The sequence below is a fragment of the Haliotis rubra genome, unplaced genomic scaffold, assembly GCF_003918875.1.
Source record: "Haliotis rubra isolate DU_JTF1 unplaced genomic scaffold, ASM391887v1 Scf1409, whole genome shotgun sequence".
Taxonomy (NCBI): domain Eukaryota; kingdom Metazoa; phylum Mollusca; class Gastropoda; order Lepetellida; family Haliotidae; genus Haliotis; species Haliotis rubra.
In genome coordinates this window covers 11552-28423 of record NW_025765347.1, presented here as the reverse complement: position 1 = coordinate 28423, position 16872 = coordinate 11552, and the positions used below count along the sequence as shown (strand labels likewise).

The 16872-nt window shown below is 38.5% G+C and overlaps 1 protein-coding gene across 1 annotated transcript; it reads right to left on the bottom strand.

Moving 5' to 3' along the window:
* Positions 1-9977: 9977 nt before the first annotated feature.
* Positions 9978-15194, bottom strand: LOC124268967. The gene is made up of 4 exons (XM_046703993.1): positions 15106-15194; positions 14213-14396; positions 11542-11920; positions 9978-10612 (listed from the first exon to the last, which is right to left on the bottom strand). The coding sequence occupies exons 1-4, from the start codon at positions 15149-15151 to the stop codon at positions 10022-10024; spliced, it is 1200 nt and encodes a 399-aa protein (XP_046559949.1). The 5' UTR covers positions 15152-15194; the 3' UTR covers positions 9978-10021.
* Between the last annotated feature and the right edge of the window lie 1678 nt (positions 15195-16872).

Here is a 16872-nt window from a genome sequence, read left to right as displayed (position 1 = left end):
TTGGAAACAGTGCTAGCTTGAATATCTGGACACAATGTTTTGATAAAATTAAAACGGGGTGTCCTTAAAAACAGCCCCGTCTAAGTGTAACTCAAGCAATCCAAATCTTTGACTGTTGATTATGACGGAAGTCATCCAATACCATACTGAATATATTTCATATGATATCATCTGAGGGGAATACCATTATAAAAGAGGTACCAAATGACATATCGTTTCCCTTTTCTGCAATTATATGTTATAAATGTTAGACCTCAATGTGTTGTGATGACTAACATCCTGTTAACTCACATGACCCTCATGTGAATTTATGTAAATTCTAGTTTGTTTTCATGTACATCAGAATAATATAAAATTTGGCAGATACGTTTTAAGTAAAGCGTTACACTTTACCACATTTCCTCCATTGATGTTTCGCTGACATCTTCGTGTGTTTCAACAGAACTCTGACAGGAGAGTCCCGCACAACAACTTCTAGTTCCTGCCAAACTGCAAGTCTGCCCTTGATTCAAGCACTGGAAGCACAGGACCGGTGTGACAATACATATAGTTGGTATAGATGCTAAAGTGAAATACCGAGTTATAAATGTATGTATGCGTGTGCATATGTATGTGTGTGAACAGACATATATATTTATCTGAAGAAGTGTAGTATATTTCATTTGAGCATTCAAGTAATTTGATAATGTCTAAACGAATGGACGATTTAAAATACACACCTAGACACACACACACACACACATATGTATACATATATATAGAGTCAGATATTTCTTCTTGTCCAAATCTCATTTATATCTGCACAAATCTTTCGCCGTTCAACGGCTCTTCAAGGTGTACAGTGACTCAGCTTTCATTGTACATAGAAGAGCCGTTGAACGGCTCTTATATCTTGTAGGTATAAAGATTTGACAAGAAGAAATATCTGGACTCATATTATATATATTTATTGCTTATACACCTGCAGAAATCACTTGTTTATATATATATTATATTCTTTATGAGAAATGGTGACACCATACGAACGTATACATTATAATACAAACCAATACATCATCATGTAAACCAATACATCATCATGCAAACCAATACATCATCATGGAATCCAATACATCATCATGCAAACCAATACATCATCATGTAAACCAATACATCATCATGCAAACCAATACATCATCATGCAAACCAATACATCATCATGCAAACCAATACATCATCATGCAAACCAATACATCATCATGTAAACCAATACATCATCATGCAAACCAATACATCATCATGTAAACCAATACATCATCATGTAAACCAATACATTATAATACAACCAATACATCATCATGCAAACCAATACATCATCATGCAAACCAATACATCATCATGTAAACCAATACATCATCATGCAAACCAATCCTCCCGCGGCTTACTAGCTGTGTTGCACGTGTGAAAATCGCTCAATGACACTAATTACGGTATACAATGGCTATTCAGTATGTCACAAGGTGTTGAACTGGATCAATCAAACAACTGATCACACAGGATGCATGCAGTTACAAACTAGTATTTGTGTGAATTGAGTACTATATGTGCAAAAAAGATTTTCGCTTCGTACTCATATTGCAGCAATGTATAAATTTTACTTCACGTCACCCAAACTTACGTCATCTTAGGAACTGCGAAAAAAACTATACTCTTAATCCTTCATTTAATTACTTACGAATCCATTTTGAGCACAGGTTGATCCCACCAGGGCTACAAGAGCGATACAGATTGTGACATACATCGCTGTAGAATGTAGCTGAAATGCAAGTTAAGCGTGTTAGAAAAACATGTTTAGCATAAGAGACAATCGATCTCTTCCTGTATTGTAGCAACGTAAGTAAAACAATGAACCATAGAATTTGACGAGATTGTTTTAAAGGCAGGCTCATTTGTACGATTCCAGCTAATTTAGTATATATCTCAATGATCGTATTTGTGGTTATTGCAATGATGCTTTGATTATATGTATTGCGATGATGAGTGAGTGAGTGATTTACTTTTATCGTAGCTTCAATAGGTATTCCAGTTATAACACCGGGTGTCACCTTTATGTGGAGCGAAGCCCAACAATGAAGGTTTTGTTTTAAACGTTGAGACGTTTACCACTTTCGTGAAACCTACGAACACGAATATGAGGCTGACAAACCAAGAAACGTACTCGGGTCGAACAGGGATTCGACCGCACGATCGCAGGTTTCTGTAGTCCCAAGGGGAGCAACTCATCACGCCTGAGACGACTTGGCCATCCGTTTAGCCAAAATAACGATGTTTAATATCGTAATCGCGATGTTTATCCTAAACAAAATGGATCTTTCGCGACACAGTTTGTATATTGAGTCAATACTGTAGGTGATATTCCTTTTCCCTGCAATGGCCTGTTTTCACTTCATGTTGGACACATGCAGGTATATCGTTAATTAATAATTCGTACGGGGCGTAGCAGTCAGCAACAGCATAGACATGCATGAATCCAGAGTGAATCCAGAGTACTTGGTATATTACGCGGAAACTCACAACAGCCGATCATTATTTTTGCGATATATTTTCAACGAAATTAAGACGACTATTTGCATATATTTAGCACATTGTAAATCAAATGAACACTTCATTGTCTGAGCGCGCTCGCAATGATACTCGAATTTCTGTCAAACCAAGGATATGAAACCCATTACCAACTGACGCGGATTCAAATAAATATTATACTTACTGGCTGTTATACCGTGCACTTGAATAGTTGCCTGATGGTAAAGCTTTATTTTATACTGCAACAGTTTGTGCTGATGGACCTCAGAGCGCTTATCTGTTACACGCTGACTTTCCAACTGAGGTTATCTTCATTTGTCATCCCTCAGACGCAATTATGTTGTCACAGTTATCAATCAGTGAATTGTACCGTTACATAAAGGATTGTCCTTTAAAATATCTGTGCAGTTGATCCGAGTCGTTATTAAAAGATTCAATTTGAGATCAGATGGATATTGACAACATGTCATTGTTTCCGTTACGTTGTGAACTCCCAGGTAAATTGTTTGAAATGAAAGTTAATGATGAATATTACAAAACATGTTTACTTGTCATTCTGCAGATCTTTATGGTACGGACTGAGTGAGTAAATTCTTTTTACCGTCGGTTTGGACAGTATTTCGTTATTCAACAGATTCAATTTGAGATCAGATGCATAGTTACCGATATCATGACAATATACGGGTCAGTGTTTTCGTAACTTTATGAAATACCAGGTAACCTGTTTGGAATAAAAGGTAATGATGAATATTACAAAATATGTTTACTTACCTCTGTCTGCAGATGTTTATGGTACAGACTGGTGAGTGAATTTTTTACCGTAGCATTGAACAGTATCATAGTTGGATATAGTTTATAATAGAATGACGGTACTTCTCTGTACCCGGTTTTTATGTTGGATATAGTTTATGACACTTATATTACAGCGTGTCAGCCACCTGGAGAAGGAAAACATGAAGTGATGCATATCGCTTTGATACCAACTTCTTGGTGTCCAAGAAGTTGGTAGTGTAAATGATTTTGTATTTACGTTTAAACAAAGACTTGTAGATTCTGCAAAGCAAAATATGTTTAGCAAAATAAATGAATCAGCACATTTATCTTATTACAAATCATTAAAGTCATTACTGGATGTTGAATACTATACTTCTAATGTACATCTAAAGGAATATCGCCGTTATTTATGCTTATTACGTATTCAACAATTGGCTCTCCTGTGTAACGTAAGATGTCAAGATGATAGTGGGTTAAGCAAAATATGTAAAATGTGTAACCGCTATAATTTTGAAGATGAATTACATTTTGTACTTGTCTGTGATGCATATGCAAATTTAAGAAGCAAATACCTACCATAATTTAATTGTCCATCTGTTTTAAGCAAATATCATAAGTTGTTAACATGCAAAGATAAGAATTTACTTATAAAAATTTCATTATTTATTAAACATGCACTATCTTAAAGGAATTCTATCCAATGTTAGAGGAGACATGTATATATATACCTATGTATATGTTTAAACCATATTGTCTATATATCATATACCACTTTGCATTTATTGTACACGGGCCAATGGCTTATATACCGAAATAAATTCTTCTTCTTCTTCATATCGGTTTGATACATCCCAAGTGTACAGATAGGTTCAAACCCGTAATAATAATGTACATATTATTTTCTAACGGTATTATCAAATGCAGGACATACTGCACTCAGCATAAACAAATATTATTCCTACTTTGATGAGAAATTATTGGAACTACTCTGAAAACGTTCTAAACAGTAAACATATAGTCTTTTTGTAGATTCGACTGGAAATACAAATCTGTTTTGAAATTAGCATTTTCCTAAATTCGAGTTTCCGTCCATAGTGATGAAGGGATCGATGCGTTCATATCAGTGGTGAAACAGAATTATTGATTACACAGTCTGTTTTGTATTGTTTTTTCCATTCCGGTTACAGAAACAAGACACTATGTCCAATGGCATCCAGTCACCACTGAAAGATACAGTGTATATCCCTACAAAAGAAACCAATAATATACTATCAGTTTCCAAACGTCACCCATTACCCCAACATTTGAACAGAAAGGACGCGAATTAACTCTTTCTCGTGTCATTTACGTTCTTAATCCCTCCATGTTATTTTTCAGCTTTTGATGCTACCCGTATCACCTGACCTAATGTCGGTCAAATTGTGGTCGCGTTTTACATATCCTTAATACCAGCCAAAAAGATACTCGTCACATAATGCAATATTTTGATCTTTGTCTTTTACTGCCAAAATAAGTGATATCAGATAGGTCTGTCAAACTTGTCAACAATGTTATATAAGCCATTTCGCACATGTTACTAATTGAAATTAGTTGAATGACAGTGTAATGATCGTGACCTCGACATATACAAAGGATTGATGCTACAGATAAAGGAGACCACCTGGCGTCATCAATGTGTGTCTTCCTTCCATGAATATTGCACTACTTGGCAACTCAACGTAAATGTATTAAAAGGAAAACAATTAGTATTCGGTTCAGGCCCAGCGGCTAAATCGAAACTGATATAAACATTTGGGGAGAAGAATCTTAGTTTAGTCCACAGTTATGTATATCTTGGTATAAAACTACACAGAAACAAACAGAATGGTAACTAGCATAAAAACTATAACTGAAAACGCTAAAAAGGATATGTATAGTCTGCTAAAAAAAGCCAGAAATTTGAATTTACCTTTAGACTGTTTATGATAATAACACCTATTGTAACCTATGGATCAGTAGTGTGGGGGTTTGAAAACTTGACCTAATAGAGAATATCCATCTAAAATTTCTGAAACTTGCATCTTGCAACAATGGGTTTGGGGAACGGTGAGATCACGAATTGCTAGTAAAATATTCGAAATATACTTAAACGATATTGTGACACACAAATCACCAACGGAATACGTGTTGAAGCTGTTACTGCCACCAATGAATTGTTCGTAAGAAAGACAAAATGAGTGGTTAAACAAGCAGCGATCAGTGGAGAGTCTGTCCACCTTGTGCATTGATGGACTGTGGCCACTAAACCACTGAACCTCGAATCCTGGGGGAAAAGGGAAATAGTTGGTAGAGCGCTGTTGGAGGATTCGGATGACATAACGGCTCTCATGGGGTCCAGTTGAGTGTATTTGTGACGATCTTGCAGGCTTGTTTTGGAGATTGTACGTGCACTTCAGAAAATATATGCTAGTAATTATTAATCGCTACGAGTTTCAAAACAATACTATCAAGTTAATATATTACTAATCAACTTTAATCTATCATTTGGCTTATTTTTCACGTTTCTGGGGATATTTTTGGTGTTAGGACTTTTTGGGTATTATTCATATTTTTCCCAGCGCATTCATTTAAAAATTCCACTAGGGGTATGCCAGCAATGTTACAAGGATTAGTTTGAGAAATAATTAGAAGTCATTTTACCCGTGAAGGTCCGGGTTAGAATATTGATCTTCAGTAACCCATGCTTGTCGTAAGAGGCGACTAACGGTATCGGGTGGTCAGGCTCGCTGACTTGGTTGACAAATGTCATCGGTTCCCAATTGTGCAGATCGATGATCCTGCTGTTGATGACTGGATTGTCTGGTCCAGACTCGATTATTTACAGACCACCGCCATATAGCCGGAATATTGCTGAATGCGGCGTAAAACTAAACCCACTCACTCACTAGAAGTCATTTTTATAGTATCTGCTTTAGGATTTAATGTAGTTGAAAAAATGCATATTTAATAACACAAATCCCATGTGTGATTCTTAAACCCTATTTAGAAATATACATTTGGAAACATAAGGTGAACAGCTGGTAATTATTACATTAGAATGTGTGTTTTACAAATATCTTTCCCTTCTTTTGGTTGTTGGTGTTTAAGAGGTTTAATTCTTTAAAATAGATACATAAATACGAAAACAAAAACAGCAATACAATGTACGAGTGCTTCGCTGATATTAAGTACCACTGGAATCAAGCAGGAGTAGAGTTATCGTTCTTGTTTAATGTAGTTCTGATGATATGTAGTTCTGCGCCCAAATGAAATCCTTCCGGATGGGCAAGCTATTCGGCTTGTTTCGGAATAACACGAGTTGATCACGAATGTATTTTCTGGTAATTCACATATATGACCTATATGAAACCCATGGAGATCCTGTAAGAACCGGTCTTCAGCACAATGGATACCGTAGGACGGAACAGCATCAGATGGTCAGTCCAACTTTAGCTAACCTTAGGCAAGTGAGTTTGTTCAAAATTGCCTCTGTTCACCCGGCAGAAAATGGGTACATGTTGGGATAAGTCATATGATTATTATCCTTCTTACGCCTCACAGGCTGCTTGGGTTACCTGGGGTAATAATGCCCATGATGTTGTACGAGCTCAGTGCATGTCCCTGAGGCGTGGAGTTCTGCGCTATACAAGTGGCCTTATATTTATCATTATCACAATTGCGCATGTAGATGTATTTGATGTCCAGATTCGACTATTTACACACCGCCGTCACATAGCTGGAGCATTGCTGAGTGTGACGTTAACTATGAAGCAAGCAAATATGGAATCTGTCCTTTATGATAGGTATTTATCTCGATAATTTTCTCGTCACTAGAATAGTTAACTCTTTCAACACCAGTCAACCAGAGGCATTTACTGCCATGACACCGAGTTCCCAGAGACTCTGAGGTCATAGATGAAGCCTATGTTTATGAAGGAAATTATAAGCTTGTAAAACGTTATTGCTACTACATCCCATACACCATTTAAAAGATCTAATCCTACTGTTGATAAATATGAAGTTTATTTTTATAATATTATTCAAATAATACAACTACAACTTAAATAAATTTATTTTTGAATGAAAATGCAAGCTTACATTTATAACGTCCAGATAAACCACGAGAGAAGCAAAAACTATGGCGATTTTGTTCCATTTGTGACATGTCATAACATGCCCGTGCCTTTTTCTTATATATTTTCATTTTTACGTAATCAGAAAATTATTATAAAAAGATTTCTTAAATAATATGTATGGTCTCCTATTTCCCGATATCTGTGACTTTCCGCTCGGTAACAAGACATAACAACGGAAAATACCTCCGTTTTCGAAGCTTCGTATGAATAACATGGGAGGCGAATCGTGTGATGTCGGGTATCGTTTGAAAGCTCTGAACATCAACATCACTGTACCCTTGCCGAGAGTATTTTCACAGTTGTAAGAAGCGATTTTATTGGATAAAGATATGTTTCTAATGACGCTTTTTCGCCACAGGGTCGTAATTGGTCAAAATCAGACACGTGACCTAAGGCAGCCAATCATATTACGGCAATGGATACCGTCCTCGTAAACGAAACCTTTTAGATTTAGACAAAAGTTTTGGGTAAAATAATGCTATTCTAAACATATTAAGCAAGAAATCGCTACCTATACGTAGATTATGGAACGTTTTGGACGTATCGTGCTAGGTTATGACCTTTGACACAAATGCTTCATGTATATATTTTCGCATTAAACATCGTGTCCGAGCGTGAAGATTGAGGCGGCGAGAGCCGAGATGTCACTTGTCAGTGACTTGACTTACATTACATGATCGCACAAAAAGATGGAAATAGTAATTTTATATGTACGTTTGACAACTTTTATGAATGTTGTTGTTGATTTTATTCATTAGTTTATTCAATTTATTTAATGAATTCCTCGAAACATCGTTACTTTGCTCTTTGACAATGTTATTGTGGACCCGCTGCCGAAGCATGTGTCCGAGAATCGTTGTTTTCAATAACACTGCGAAAAATAGATTATAATTTTTAATTCTGCTGATAATATATGATAAATTGAAATTTAATAAGTGTTGTGAAATGTGATAGATTTAATATATGAATCATAAGTCAGGTAGGTTCCTAAAATTATGTCTCATTTTGACGTGACTACTGCTCGGCAGATTAATCGGCCTCCGGTGTCTGGGGACTCATAACGTTGTGGCCGCTTAAGCGGCCTGCGGTGTTGAATGGGTTAAGAAACTGTCGATGTGACGTTGACTTTAAACTCACTCAATCATTTAGATGGCATAATTCATGTAAGCCGAAACTAAAAGGTTTATTAATATTTATTTCAGAGCAGATTTTAACAGTTAGTTGGTTGGTTTGTTGTTTTAACGCCGCACTCAGCAATATTATAGCTGTTTGGCAGCGGTCTGTAAATAATCGAGTCTGGACCAGACAACTCCGTGATCAACAGCATGAGCATCAATCTAAGTAATTGGATACGATGACATGTCAACCAAGTCAGCAAGAATGACCGCTCGACCCCGTCCAGACAATGAAAACCGACGGGAAAACAATTATGTATACTAACAGAAAAATGTAACTGTGCATAACATAAAATTGCTTAAAATAAACGTTATTTGGGAAGTTATAAAAATAACACTAAATAAACATGTAGCAAAGCCCTTTACAAGGAATTTAATGTCACGTATCGCACTTTGTGCTCAATGAACTTCAGCAAGATAATGTCCGTCCACATGTCGCTTGTGCTGTGACAGATTTCTTCACAAGGGAGAACATTCCTGTACTCCCCTGGCCAACTGTTTCTCCGGACCTGTCCCTCGCTGAGCATGTTTGGGATGAAATGTTGCGATGTTTACGTCAAACCCAGAATCAGTCATTGACTTAGCTGAACTGGAACAAGCGTTGGTTCAGACATTGAACATCATTCCCCAAGCTTTCTTCAGTCGCTTAGTGTCGTCTATGCGTCGTCGTTGTCAAACCTGCATCAACACCAGTGCCAAATCATACAGATTTCGATCTTATCCTGTCAACAGTTAAACAGAGATAAAGGAACACACTACAAATCATGTTATTATCATTTTGCATTAAAATATGACATAACATCAAATAATGCACAGTTACTTTTTTCCGTTGGTATATGTGAGGTGGGGTGAAACTGGGTTTAACGTCGTGCTTGAGAATATTTCGCTCATATGACGACGTGTGTATGTGTATGTGCGGCTGCTTGTACTAGCCCAGACTTAAGCTGGTTTTATAAAGCTAGCCTACTGAGATACTATGTCGCAGTGAAGCAAGAATACCCCACTCAGACACATTATACTGACTCCGAGCCGACCAGTCCTTGTTGTACCCATTAATGCCGAGCGCCATCAAGTACCATATTTTAACGTCTTTTGGTATGACGCGGTCGGGGATCGAACCTTCCGCTCTCCAGTTGGTATATGTACAGCTGATATATCTAAAGTGGCGTGGTATAGTGCGTCATTTCTTTTGAATAGTACACTACTGGAATAGCATAGCATGTGACATAAAATCAGATAACATTATCTAAGCTCTCTTATAACCAAGGTTTAAGACCAAGTCGGGATCGTGAGAGAACAACAAACCACTTCATAGATCTTTTAAGCACTTTAATCAGTGTAAAAGACGATGATGTACTAAACCTTTGGATATGTGGCATGGAGCTTTTTTAGGCACTCAGAAACCTGGTCAAGGCTCCCAACACAAATATAGGTGACATAGAATAATTTGTTTGAGCTTCCATGTGGGAAAGCTTTCTTCCGGAACACTGATCCCCATTTACTGGTTCCACTGGGAAAGGCACTTCCGAAGACTATTCCACTGTAGTAGTGTGGCTCATCCGTGTCCTGCCCTGTCGGGGCGTAGGCTCCCATTGCATGCTTGAGATCTGATGTTGCAAGAACAACAGGCTGACCGCTAGCGTAAGGCTGTATCCGGCCAGTACCCAAATTGAGACCTTTAAGGACACGGAAGTCCTTTGTCATGTAGCCGGTTGGCGCTTCAAAATTATGGGTAGTAACTCCTGCCGGCCACTCACCGGCAACTGTGAACATTGACTCAAATTTGATACAATGAGACATGCCTGCACAACCAATTGTAACATTTTTGGAGAAGTCGTATCCGTAAGTATCTACAGTGTTTCTTGCAGGGGCGCCTCCTGAGCATATCCTGTTTTTCGATCCTGGGGCTTCATGGCCGCCATGACGTAGCCAGAACGCTGGGTGATTCTTAAACAGATGATGCATTCACGTTTTTCAAACATGCTGCTTTGGGGGATACAGAGCCTATTTTTTACGTTTCATAATCTGACCCTTTCTGTTCGAGAACAATAAAAAAAATTTAAAAGTATAACCTGTGATATATCTCTGATTGTTGTACCGTTCATCGATGATCTATATACATGTATGACTTGTTCAGATTGCGGTGCGTTTTAATATTCTCTAAATATGACTCTTCTTGTTTTACATTTAATATATACACAAATATATAGTTAATTAAGCACCCCTTGTATTTTTGCAATGATAGGTTTTCAACACCCACATACAACTTGTCGTGGAGACCACGATGGAAAAACATGAGTTTTTCTGACCCGTATATCTTTGACTCATAAAAAACCGACAAAATGATTTGAGACCATGTTGATTATAAATTGCTCATTTTGAAAAATAAAAACACTGATTTTCATATAAAATCAATGTCTGTACAAGTAAGGCCCTGGAATGTTTAATGTTGAATTTAAGGGTGAATGTGAACTTTCAAAATGTCATTTCACGTTTCCTACACGATTCAGTGTAAATACCGAGTGTAACCCCCATGTGAATGAATGACAGCCAACACACTCCTACTCATACCCCATGTCAGCCTCCTGATCCTCTAAAGGGGCAGTCTACGCCATTCCTCGTGCAAAGCAGCTTTCAGCTGGGTCAGGTTATGTGCAGGAGGATCCCTTTGTTGCAGTCATGTCCCAGATATGCTCCAAAGGGTTAAGATATGGACTCATTCAATCGTGAGATATGTCAGGGGATGCTTAACTAAATTCTCTGTGTATGTGTGCACATGTCTTCATATCCAGATCTACATATTTGCTTACATTTGACAGGTTACAAACAGAGATAAAAAGACGAGTGCAGTTACACGATACAAACCGAATACATACTGTTGTTTTCAGGGTGCTCCCGTGTGATGATATACTTATAATCTTGGACTTTGTGCTTGGTCCGATGCTGTCATCTCTACCTCCAGCTTCTGTGGGGTTGAAGCATTCCCCGTATGGGTGAGTATTGGTCGCCATCTGAAGCTCTCTGCCATGATCCCAGGCATTGATGAACTCCTTGTTGTCCCAGACCAGGCTGTCAATGGCTCCTCCCATCCGCCCAGAAGCACTGACGAAGAGGTCATGGTCGTGGTTCGATATGGTCCATCTTCCGCTGTAGCCTCCGTCCACATACCCCAGCCTTTTCTCGCTTTGATGGTTCAAGTAGTGTACGACAGCTTGGTGATAGTCGGTGCCATATGCCTTGGTAAGGTCCGAATACCTGGGATTACAGGAGACATAAGATAGGATCATTTCATGATATTTCCATCCAATTCTTCAATATTTCTAGATAGAATCCTAAAAGAGAAGTCAGTTTGTTTAGTTTGGTTTGACCCATGAAGGTCCGGTTAGAATTGGTCTTCAGTAACCCATGTTTGTCGTAAGAGGCGGCTAACGGGATCGGGTGGTCAGGCTCGCTGACTTGGTAGACAAATGTCATCGTATCCAAATTAGGTAGATCGATGCTCATGATGTTGATCACTGGATGGTCTTGTCCAGCCTCGTTTATGTAAAGACTGCCATATATCTAGAAATATTGTCGTTTAACGTCCAGTATTCCATTTATATGCAACTGTCTCTAAATAATCTAAACCAGACAATTCAGTGACTCACATGGGCATCGATCTATGCAACTGACAAGCATCAGCCAAGACAACGACCCTGACCACCCTGACCCGTTAGGGGGCGGTTGGGTAGCCCAGTCGTTAAAGCGTTTGCTCGTCACACTGAAGTCACGGTTCGATTCCCTTCATTGGTACAATGTGTGAAGCCCATTTCTGATGTCAATTGCTGTGATATTACTTAAATATTGCTAAAAGCGGCATAAAACAAACCTTACTGACTCACTCGCTGTCCCGTTAATCGCCTCTTACGACAAGCATGGCTTCCTGAAGACCCATTCTTAGCCGCATTTCCACAGTCAAAACAATGCATCGACCTTGTTACTTAAATCTGGCATTGTAACAGAAATATAAGCTACAGATAGATATAAGATATATGCCACGTGCAAATGTCACCATTTTCACCTAACTCGATGGCAGATATATCATAGTTCATGAAACACATGCAATATTCTATTAGTTTTATGCTTCCAATGTTTCTTTTCATTTAAACGATATAGTTCACAGAACATTCGATTAACTGTAAACTATAAACTGTTCACGTGGCATTTGGAAATCAATGCAAATCCAGACAACACATATTTATATCAATTGCTGTTGCTGTCTTTTTGTTGTTATTGTATTGTAACTGTCAGCCAGTCGATCGGTGTGGCGTAAGAATACATTAGCAGCACAAAAAGCATTGTGCGCCGATAGATAGGGAAGAGGGCTATGGAGAAAGCGGCGTAAAACTAAATGTATTTAGCATGTCATTAAGCATAAATGCAGGCTATGACCGTTGTTAGTGGAGTAGGATATAGTTACTCAGTGTGCGAAATAGTTTCCAAGTTTGCTAGCCAGTCGGGACAGCTGTGCCTGAAAATTGCTAGCCCACAAACTAATTCACGAGTCCGAAATTCAAATATATAACCTAAGCAAAAAGATTTAAAAAAGTGATGAGAATAATCTCAGAATAAGATATTGTCGGCATGACACGGGTTTCATCATTAAGCTGCTAACATGATGAACATTTTAATCAGGTCATAATCTTGCATGATTTAAAAGTGTATTATAACTTAACAAGTCTGAGAGAGACATATTTACAAAATGACGCCATAAACATTCTCTAGCCAGTCGGACTAGTGACTGTGGAGATTTACTGGCCCGACTGGATTTTTACTAGCCACGGGCTAGCGGGCCAGTGACTTCCAACGCAAGTTATAAACTCGCACGAAGCGAAGCGTGGATTCAACAAAACACAGCCACTCCCAATCTTACGCGCTCAGTGAGGTTGAAAATGAACACCGTGGCCATCAGCTGATTGGTGAACATTCACTACTGTGAAAATATAACTTTTCCCAAACTTGGAAGTAGCGGTCTTTCATACTTAAGAGTATAATAAACTTAAATATCAAGGCTCCTAAAGTTACCACATATGGCATACACAAGAACCTTTCAAGTAAAGCTGCAATAATGAAATTACAGCAAGCTTCAATGGAGTGTTTTCTACATTTATTACATACCATTGCTTTTGTTGACTGTGATTAAAATATACCATCTATATAGTGCGGCTTGAGGCAAGTTTTATAATGTTAGAACCTTATGGGTCCAGTGATGCACACCTCTCATAGTGAACGCGTGAGGAATCGAACCCGTATCTTCGTCATGAGGGGGTGGTGGGGTAGCCCAGTGGTTAAAGCATTAGCTCGTCAAGCCGAAGACCTGAGTTCGATTCCCCAAATGGGTACAATGTGTGAAATCCATTTCTGGCGCCCCCCTCTGGAATATAACTAAAACGGCGTAAAACTAAATTCACTCACGCTCACTTAGCCATGACGAGCAAATGTTGAAACGGCCAGGCTACCCAACAATTCGTTTAGCTTGAAATATGTCTTGATTGAAAGTAGCTTTACCTTTTAAGATATTGTCTTGAGTGAAAGCTACCACAACCCTGTCGTCCCTCGCTGATCCCCTTCGACAGCCAGTGTTGCTTAGCTGCGGCTTCAGTGTTGATGCCCAAATGGTGGAGGTCAGCGTTAGTGTTGACGTAGAATATTGGATCAAACACTAACGGTGATGCAAGGTCCACATCAGCATCTGAAGTGGAAATCATGAATATTTTGTTTTTATGACAAGCCTCAATGCTTACGTTAACCATTTAAAATATCCCGGTACGGACGGATAACCTAGTGGGTAAAGCCTTCGCCCGTCACGCCGAACACCCGGGTTCGATTCCTACCATGGACACAATGTATAAAGCTGGTGTTCTAGTGTTCCCCCGCCGTGATATTGTTGGAATATATCTAAAAGTGGCGTAAAACTATAACTCACTCACTCAGTCAAAATAACCCCTCTGCTTTAAAGAGTCATGTCCTTGCGCGTATGCTTGTTTGTACAACGCAAGCTTTCATATGTTCGAATAACCACATTGAAGTGTTCTTTCCACTGATCTTCTGGTAAACGAAAAATGATAAATAAAAAATCCATTTTCACAATAAAGATAGGTATATGGCTGGAATATTGCGCCATATAGCTGGAATATTGCTGAATGAAACTAAACTCACTCGCACACTCACTATAGGGAATTGCAACGGGCACTATTCCAGTCGCTAAAGCGTCACTTTTAGGAATATTCTTCACATGTCATGCATTCGTGTCGCAGTATTGTTAAAACAGTTTCGAAGCGTGGTATAATTGTTTGTTTTGAATATTTCACCATAAAAACTACTCTTGTGTACATATTTATAATACAGTTGAACTATCTATGCTCATTACCGTAAATAAACATAAATATTTGTGTACGTACCAACAAATAAGGGCAATACTGCAAGGACAGTTGTAAGTAGAGACATCCTGCCTTCACAAGTGGGATTGGCAGAGGCGTCCGTGAGATTTACCATGTGACAATCAGACACAGTTGCACGACGCACGATTTTATTGTGACAAGGACAGATAGCGTCGGTTTCTTGTAACATATAATGGTAAAAGTTTTATCACCTTCAAGGACACTGTGAAGGGGGCGTACGTTAACAATCACATTTCCATCTGACAGGATGCCACCAATTACAATCATTTACAACGGATTGTACGTCCCGTGAAAATCCCGGGTTAGAATTGGTCGTCAGCAACCCGAGCTTGTCGTATGAGGCGACTAACTGGATCGGGTGGTCAGGGTCGCTGACTTGGTCGGCACATGTCATCGTATCCCGTTTGCGTGAATCCAGACTCTATTGTTTACAGACCACTGCCATATAGCTGGAATACTTATTATATAAGGATATAATTAAATATGGTCACTTTACGCATTACAGCCAACTCACTCACATATTGTAACAATGTAATGTAAGGATCACCATGTTTGTTACATGCAGTATTAGGGTTGGCTAAAATGATCGATAATCGGAGATATTGTCAATAGGCACAATTACAAATGATTATCGATATGAAAACTGGGTTATCGATACTATCGTACATTAATTTTTGTGATGGAAAAAAGTTTAAGTTTTGCAATACAAGGTACAAATTTAGGACATTATTCATCATCTGCTCCTAAATCATGTTCAGGGGACTGTTTTGTTAATAATCCATGCAAAAACATGCCACCTCTCACCAGTGAAGTGAAATATATTCGTTTAAAACTTATTTAATTGGCATTTAGAAACTGGTATGATGAAGAGGTACAAGTTACTTTATTGCAATAGATACGACGTTCCGGAGGCATTCATCATGAAACGGCCCAACCCTGCAATAAACAGAGATCAAAGATAACATTCCCAATGCTTACCATCATCTAATCAAGGCCAATGTACAGTAACCCGTTCCTACCCTTATCCATATGTCTTCATAGCCATCATCAATAAACACAACAAATATCCGCTATGCCATAACACTGTACACCAACCTCTTCAACTACAAAACCCCAAATATCCTTTATCGTTAGTATATTCTCCTTGTGCATACGCTGTTGTCATCTACACCTAAACGTCGCATCTGTGGTAGTAAAGAAATTGTCAGCCCATAAAACCCATTCCTCGTTATTATATTCGTTATTCGTTTCGAAAAATAACAAAGAACACATTGCCTCTGATTTTACCCCCACCACGTCATAATAACCGTTGGGTGACCGGAAAAATACCGTGATGTGGTGCCTCCAATCTTTCAGTGGATCAGATTGCCATAGTAAAATAACTTTCAAAAGTATAAATCTATCGAACAAAAATCGAAAACCAAACTTTCCTTTAAGACTTGTTTTAAATTCAGGGTCTGTTCTGAATATTAAGAAGCATAATGGTATACTCCCTACAATGTAGGAAATAACTGAAAATATCTTATAATTACCGAAATACAAAGAGGTGTGGCTATTGGGTGGAAAGGGGTTTGGTTGTGTTGTTGGTTTGTTGTTTTACGCCGCACTCAGCAATATTCCAGCTTTATCGCGGCAGTCTATATAATCGAGTCTGGACAAGACCACCCAGTGATCAACAACATGAGCATCGATCTACGCTATTGGGATACGATGGCATGTGTCAACCAAGTCAGCGATCCTAACCACACGATTCTGTTAATCGCCTCT